Here is an 8,758-nt window from a genome sequence, read left to right on the forward strand (position 1 = left end):
AAGCCTTTAATTTTTTAATCTCACTTTTTTACTTTTATAATTGAGATCTCTAATTTTTTCAATCCATCTTTTTACTTTTATAATTGAGACCCTTGATTTTTTCAATCTCACCTTCTAGTTTTATAATTGAAACCCCTAATTTTTTTAATCTCACTTTTTACTTTTATAATTGAGACCTCTAGCTTTTCCAATCTCACTTTTTACTTTTATAATTGAATCCCCTAATTTTTTAATCTCACTTTTTTTATCTTTATAATTGAGGTCCCTAATTTTTTCAATCTCACTTTCTACCTTTATAATTGAAGCCCCTAATTTTTGTAACCTCAATTTTTACCTTTATAATTGAGGACTCAAATATTTTCAATCCAAATTTTTTACTTTTATAATTTAGGCCCCTAATTTAATCAATTTTCTAATATTTATTAATATAATATTAAAATAATTGTTTGAAAGTAATATAATATATTTTCGTTCTATAGGAGTCTAATTTTAGTTTCGCTCAGGGCGCCAAAAATGTCCAAAATGACTATGTGACTGAGATATGATAATTCATATTTTAATTATGTCTATTGGTACCATAATTGCTTTCAAGTACTAACCCGATGACATAATATTTCAAACATTGGCTCGACGACATAATGTAAACGAAGAGTCGATCCATGAAATACATCTCAAACAATTCTAACATCAAATTTTATCATATCTTAGTCAACATGTTAACGTCAAACTCAGAGGATCACTAATATTTTAATTGAAAAAGACGAGTTTAGAACATATGAATAGTTGAGTGACCATTTTGTAACTTTTAATAGCCAGAGACTCAACAAAGAAGTGCCCTATTATCAGAGGATCATTTTATAACTTTTAATAATTAGGAAACTCAATAAAGTAACATACTATAATATGTGGGCTATATGTGTGCTTTACTCAAAAAAATATTTTATTTAATGAAAAATGCATATATAAGGGAAGGTTAAGGGATAACAAGGCGTGCTTTGCGCTTTCGAAACTCTCCAATTCTTTTTTAATTTTCTAGAGACAAAAACAAGGGAGAAAAGGAGAGTTTGGTGGGAGGTTGTTAATGGCGATTTAGTCTAAGGAATTCAAAGTGGGAAGTGTTTTGCGAGTATCTGGCATCTGGCCTTGTCTTTCCTTGTTTGATACAGTCAACACCCTTGTTGTTTCCCAGCTTTCTACACATAAAAGGCTTGTTTTTGCTGTTAAATTTCAATTTTTTTTCGGCTTCTTCAACAAACAACAATTCGAAGAAGAAAGAACCCCAGAAGCATAGGAGAAAAATGGAGTGGCATGCTTGTCTTGATGAATATGAAAAGCTTGTTATAAGGATGAGTACACCCAGGTTTGTTATAATTTTTTTTCTTTTTGTTTCCCTTCATATATCACCCAGAGTCTCTGGAAATCTTATTATAATTTTCAACGATCCGTTTCATACTATTCTCTTCCAGAAATTTGAAATTTCAACTTCAATGTATTTCCCAGACTTTAACATCATCTTTTTGTTGATTTTCAGGGTTGTGATTGACAATACTGTTTGCCCCACTGCGACTCTTGTCAAGGTTGGCTTCTTCTACAAACATCTCAAATATGAACGCACCGCCCATATTGTTCTAATTTTTCTTTTTATATTGCCTAAAATTTTGACTTGCCGGTCTCATGTTTTCTTTTGATTTGATTCCTCAGGTTGATAGTGCTAGAAGACACGGAATTCTGTTGGATGCTGTTCAAGTTCTAACTGATCTGAATCTTTCAATTAAGAAGGCTTATATTTCATCCGATGGCCAATGGTTCATGGATGGTAAGCTTAAAAAAGACAACATTTGGTGCATAAAAGTTTTTCTCTTTTCACATTTTGATTACATTTTTCCTTCTGTTTTCTTTTTGCAGTTTTTCATGTGACTGATTTAAACGGAGACAAATTAACTGATGAGAGCGTTATTAGCTACATTGAACAAGTAGTTTTATTTTTACTATTCATTTCAATGCCTTCTTTACTATGTCAATTAATTTGCAGTAAAACTGATCATTGTTTTGTTTTTCTTTGGATTACAGTCCCTTGAGAACACTCATCTTGATACAAGTCATGGATTTAATGGTTTAACAACCTTGGAATTGACCGGAACCGATAGAATCGGTCTTTTATCCGAAGTATTTGCAGTTTTAGCTGACCTGCAATGCTCTGTGGTGGATGCTAAAGTATGGACTCACAATGGTCGAATTGCGTCTTTGATTTTCGTAAAAGACTGCAATTCAGGGTCCCCGATTGAGGACTCGCAACAAATTGACAAAATAGAAGCACGTTTAAGAAATGTCTTGAAGGGAGACAATGATATTCGAAGCGCAAGAACCTCGGTTTCTATGACTGTAACGCACACCGAGAGAAGGTTACATCAAATGATGTTTGCCGATCGCTACTACGAAAAAATGCCTATTTTGCAGCAAAAGTCAGATTTCCCTGTTGTCACCTTGCAGAATTGGGTGGAGAGGGGTTATTCAGTTGTGAATGTTCAGTGCAAGGATCGAACCAAGCTTTTGTTTGATGTTGTTTGCACTTTGACAGATATGCAATATGTTGTGTGCCATGCCACTATCAAGACATCCGGAGACAAAGCGTATCTGGTACTTAAATGTTTCATTATTAATGAATCTTGTTGTTAAGATTTTGGTTACATGATTTCAGTTTGTTAACTTGAAATTGTTTATCCTTCTTACAGGAATTTTACATTAGGCACGTAGATGGAACCCCGATTAGTTCGGAACCTGAAAGGCATCGGTTAATACAATGTTTACAAGCAGCAGTTGAAAGGAGAGCATCCGAGGTATATCTCTATCCGAAAACATTCACTTTAAATGCTTATCCTTTATTCCAGACACTGATGCAGTATAGCTTCGTGATTTCAGGGAGTAAGACTGGAGTTACACACATCAGATAAACAGGGTTTATTAGCAGACGTAACTCGGACATTTAGAGAAAACGGTCTTAACGTGACGAGAGCTGAAATATCAACCGCGAGTGACATGGCCCTAAACGTTTTTTACGTAACGGATGCAACTGGGAACACGGCAGACCCCAAAATCATCGAATCAGTAAGACAAAAGATCGGTTTAGCAAACTTAAAGGTAAAGAAACTGCCATTGATTCATTATGGAAAGGCTGAAAGCGAGGAGCAGCAAGCAGTAGGGGTTGGTGGGGCAGTTTTGTTATCACTTGGGAGCCTAGTGAGAAGGAATCTATACAACTTGGGGTTGATTAAATCCCATTCTTGAAGTGGAAACTGCAGGAGAGATTTGTTTCATTGGTTGGCAAATGGCATATTCTTTGCTTAAAGTTTGGGATTTGACCTTTGTGTACATATGCAAAATAAAAAAAAGCTGGAATTTGGTGGTGGTTGTTGTTATAGTTAGTTTGGGGGTGGTTGGATAGATAGAATCATATAGACAAGACTGGTGTGGATTTATGCCATAGATTTGTTGCTGCTAGAAGAGAGAAAAACAAGATTTGGTAGAAGAAGAAAAATCTGATTTATTATTATTATTATTATCCACTTTTAAGTATTAATTAGAATGTTTGACTATTTTTTTTAATCTCTGTCTACTATTTTAGTTGGATATTGTTTTGTGGATTAAGATTTAAAAAGAATCATCTGCCCCAATGTGTAATACATCAAAGATGCTTCTTTTGACCTTCTCTTACCGGCACATCTATCTATAAGTATATAATATAATTAACTTCGAATCAAATCAAAAGGGGAAAGCAGCGGCAGTGGTATATTTTCAAAAGAGGGGAGGGGGATTGACACCTCACCAAAATATCCTTTGATTCTTATTATTTTTAAAGAAAATAACATAATGTTTTATAATATACGATTTTGATTAATTTTTTTTATTTGTCAAAATGATCAACAAAATCGCAATACGATCTCTAAATCGCAACGCGATCTCCAGTATCGCAAACCAGTTTTCAGATTCGCAACGCGATTTTGACTATCGCATTGCGATTTTCCAAATTCGCGTTGCAATTTTAGAAAATCGTAATGCGAATATGTAAATCGCAACGCGATTCTGACTATCGCAACACGATAATACAAAATCGCAATGCGATTTTCAAAGCGCCATTAGTATCGCAACGCATATTTTATTTTCAAATTTCAAACATGAATATTAATATATCTCGTAATCGTAACTCATAACCTAAAACCCTAAATCACAACTCAGTCTCATCTCCATCTCACTCTCTACAGCGACATCCGTCCCCATCTCCGACGAAATCCGTCCCCATCTCCGGCACAATCCGTCTATCTCCATCTTTGAGAGCCACTCTCACAATCATTCACGGTCAGAAATGGAAAATCAACCAAATCAACCACCGATGGTTAGTTTTTTTAATTATTTTTATTTTGAAATTTTTGCATTATTATTAGGTTTTTCATATTGAAATTGATGATAAGTTTAATGGTAATTTCAATAATAGATTAACCATTTCACTTAGATTGCTTATTAAATTCATTCGACTGCTGCCAATATTGCTAAACTGTTTAGTCTTTAACCATGTGAAGTTAGTATTTTTCTTTGTTTTGTCTTTTGGTTGAAGTAATGCAATTCATTCAAGTTTCAATTTTAGACAATGACTATTTGAAACCGAGAATCGCAACGCGAAATGAAAATTGCAAGCGATAGTCAAATTCGCGTTGCGATAATCATTTTCGTGTTGCGATTTTCATTTTCGTGTTGCGATTTTAAGTTTCAGAAACTATTATTCTTCTGCAAATTGAAACTTGAATGAATTGCATTACTTCAACAAAAAAACAAAGACAAATACGAAATTCACAGTGTTGCAAATTTAAGTTTGAAGAATAAACTACTACTACTCTTTATGTTTATTATTGTTTTTGGTATATCTTCACAGTGTAGTTTTTGGTATATCTAACTTGGTATGTTTATTATTTTTGTAGAACTTTTTTTTCGGCTCAATTGACCTTAAGGAATAAAATAAGCCTAGTCACTACAATTGCGTCGAAACTTTCACCTGTACAAAGAAAATTGTTTGAGGATACTTACTTCGGGCCATGGCTGAAAGTACAACATCCGGGTGGAGATGCTATGTTGACCTATTTGTGGCTTCATACCATGACTAACGATCTACCCGAGAGTATAAAACGTGGTAATGAAGAGATATGATTTCATTTTCCACGGGTGTATAAGTGTTTTGGGCGGGAGGAGTTTTGCTTAATCACTGGTCTACGCTTCGGGCACGATGATGTAGGTAGATACACTAGTCATATTACCCGCCCATCATGGTTATCCCGGGTTTTTCCTGAGCTGTCAATGGAGAAGCCGAATTTACACGTCGATTACTTGACAAGATTATTTAATAAGAAAGATGGTTTTACTCGGATGGATGACGTCGATGTTGTCCGAGTATGCCTTTTAGTACTTTTGCATGTCGGCTTTTTAGGTAGAGAGGCCAGATAACCTATTCCTAAGGACCTAATATTATTGGTAGAGGACCTAAATGAATGGAACCTATTTCCGTGGGGTTTGTATCTATGGAAAGCTACCTGGAATAAGTTGTCGTCTGCCTTTGATGACCGAAAAAGTTTGCGTGGCGATGGTTCCAAATACACTTTGTCAGGCTTTATTTGAGCCTTTAAGGTAAGAATTTCTATATAATGTTTCCAAAATTATAATTAATTATTTAACAATTACTAATGTTTGTGTATTATATTGTTTGTAGATTTGGATATTTGAGGCTTTTCCCGACATGCAGACAAATGCATTAAAAACTTCAAATGATATTCCTAGGGCTATTTCCTGGAAGAGGAAACGACGGCTGTTGGATTGGGAAGAGTTACTACGGTATACGACAATAAATGATGTAAGTTAACACAAATACTACCATATATAAACAAGTTATTACTAGTACACGTTTAACTTTGTTTGAGTTTTTATATTGTTAGGAGGCCAACACTCCATTACAGAGGCTGACACCCACGGAGGCTGAGCTTGCCACTGATTGGTGGCAAGCTAGTAAGCATTTTTTTGATGGCACAGATGATGAGCAGCCTCCACTTCGAGAGCCATCACCTCACGCAGAGCCATCACCTGATCGACCACACTATACACCTCTACAACGAGAGCCATCACCTATTCCGTCACATCATCGAGCCTCTTCTCCACTATCACCTCATGATAGGCGACCGACAAAGATGCCACGACATTTATCTCCATGTTCTCCACTTCCACCTCCACGGGATGAGTTAGGGGAGTTACGTGATGAGGTCAATACCTTGCGTGATGAGGTCGGTACTTTACGCGATGACAATGGTGCATGGCGTGATGAGGTATCTACTTTACGTGGTGAGGTAGCCGCTCTACGTGAGATGGTAGCATCGTTACAGAATGAGGTTCATACTCTACGCAACGAGGTAAGTTTAAGATTTTTCATATTTAACATGATTTACTCGCAATTTCACTTAGATTAACCATTTCACTTAGATTGCTTAGTAAATTCATTCGGTTGATGCCAATACTGCTAAACAGTTCTAAAATAACCCTGTAAAGTTAGTATTTGTCTTTGTTTTGTCTTTTGGTTGAAGTAATGCAATCCATTCAAGTTTCAATTTGCAGAAGAAGAATAGTTGCAACACGAAACTTAAAATCGCAACGCGAAAATGACTATCGCAACAATGACTATCGCAACGCGAATTTGACTATCGCAACGGGATAATCGCAATGCGAAAAAAAAATCGCAACGCGAAACTAAATTCGCATTGCGATTTTCATTTTGTATTGCGATTTTCACGTTGCGATTTTTATTTCGCATTGCGATTATCCCGTTGCGATAGTCAAATTCGCGTTGCGATAGTCATTTTCGCATTGCGATTTTAAGTTTTGTGTTGCGATTTTAAGTTTCAGAAACTATTCTTCTTCTGCAAATTGAAACTTGAATGGATTGCATTACTTCAACCAAAAGACAAAGACAAATACTAACTTCACAGTGTTGCAAATTTAAGTTTCAAGAATAAACTACTACTCTTTATGTTGTCCTTGAACATACACTAAACCTATATGTTGTCCTTTTAAATGTTTATATAAGTGCTTACTTCTGGAATGTTAGCTGATGCATTTTGTGAACTATGATAGAATAATGACTTGGGTGAATACCGTGCAAGTTTGAAACATATTTGTCTTTGTTTTCACTGTTTAATATCATGTATGTTTATTTACTGATTTATGTATTAATTTATTTTTAGTGGCCCGATAAGGTGGATGTTTTACGTCGGGTTTTTCTTGCTCGACGGGGTTCACGCATCAGACGGCGTGCACGTGCCATTACGTCTCCGTTCACCCCAATAGTGCGAAGACTCCGTAAGAAGAAGCCTGACTCACCTGTCATCGTTCAAGAGGCCTCTCCTATCGTTCAAGAGGCCCCTATCATCCCTCAAGAGTCCCCTCCCACTGTTCAAGAGGCCCCTGTTATCGTTGAAGAGGTCCCTCCCACCATTCAAGAGCCCGATTCACACAGCGTAATATGTCGAATTATTGAGAAACCCTCTCACGTGTCGGACATGATGGATGAGTGTTGGCTTTCGTATGAGTTACCGACCAGTACCATTCCGGCAGATGAAGTGGATAGGAGAAAACTACCAGAAACAATTCTGGATAATACCCTTTGGGCTAAGACCGCAGTTGATTTTTATCTACATGAACGGAGTCAGGGGTGTTACGCTGACATATACAAACTCAACGATGATATGTATTTGTTGCTTGATCGGTCTTGGTGGGGTGTGTTATTAGGGGTTGAAGACAATGGCTATTTCGATGGGGGGTAAGTCTTATATTTTTCTTATATTTCATTTTGATTAATTTTTTTTAAATTTATGTAATTCACTAATATATATCTTTTTTTGTAAAACAACATATTGATGCATGGGTGTCACGTCTTCTAATAATGAGGAAACTGAGGAAAAATAAAAAAATAAGCGATATACAATTATGCCGACGTCTTTTCATGTAGTTCACTTGAAGACTCAACGAGATGAATCATATGTGTTGGGTAATGGACAAGCTAAACTTTATCCTGCATGGTGGGAGGTCGATAAAGTTAGTATTTATTTTTTAAATATTTTAAAGGTGTTCATAAATAAGTGCGCAATTGAATTATTACTTATGATTCCAGGTGTTTATCCTTGTTTTGGAACATAATCATTGGTTTCTCGTCGAGCTTCAGCTCTCATCCCTGAAGACAATAGTATATGACAGCATGATAAATTACATATCATTGTCTGATTTGAGAGATATTATTAAGGGATGGAGCTCTCATTTGGCTAAATTCTTGGATGCGATTAATTATTGGACTTATTCTGGAAACAAGAAGCCAAAAAAGTTCAATGTTACAGTTATCAGAGACGAGACCGCGCCACAACAAACGCAGGGAGCCAGAGGGGATTGTGGTCCTATCGTATGCATGTGCTTGGAGCGTTTGACGATAGGAAGTATACAGTTTCTACCTCCCACCGATAGAGATAGAGGTGCAGTAGGCTTGTGGTTTCGGCATTTTATGGCTAGAGCGATATATGTGAGACGCTGCCTACCTGCATCCGCGTTATAAAAGTGTCCATAAACAATTTGTAAGTCAAATGCAAGTGTTGTTAAGTACCTAGAATTCAATAATTTGTTGTTTTTTGGTTTTAGATGTGTAGAAAGTGTTGTTTGAGCAAATGTTTGGTTTCTGCAGGTT

General features: G+C 36.1%; 1 protein-coding gene across 1 annotated transcript; it reads left to right on the plus strand.

The window, feature by feature from the left end:
* Positions 1-1,032: 1,032 nt before the first annotated feature.
* Positions 1,033-3,494, plus strand: LOC120142860 (ACT domain-containing protein ACR8-like). The gene is made up of 7 exons (XM_039157346.1): positions 1,033-1,360; positions 1,532-1,577; positions 1,702-1,816; positions 1,906-1,973; positions 2,071-2,637; positions 2,733-2,837; positions 2,920-3,494. The coding sequence occupies exons 1-7, from the start codon at positions 1,299-1,301 to the stop codon at positions 3,283-3,285; spliced, it is 1,329 nt and encodes a 442-aa protein (XP_039013277.1). The 5' UTR covers positions 1,033-1,298; the 3' UTR covers positions 3,286-3,494.
* Positions 3,495-8,758: the final 5,264 nt, after the last annotated feature.

This window comes from Hibiscus syriacus, unplaced genomic scaffold, assembly GCF_006381635.1.
Source record: "Hibiscus syriacus cultivar Baekdansim isolate YM2019G1 unplaced genomic scaffold, ASM638163v2 tig00002237_pilon, whole genome shotgun sequence".
Taxonomy (NCBI): domain Eukaryota; kingdom Viridiplantae; phylum Streptophyta; class Magnoliopsida; order Malvales; family Malvaceae; genus Hibiscus; species Hibiscus syriacus.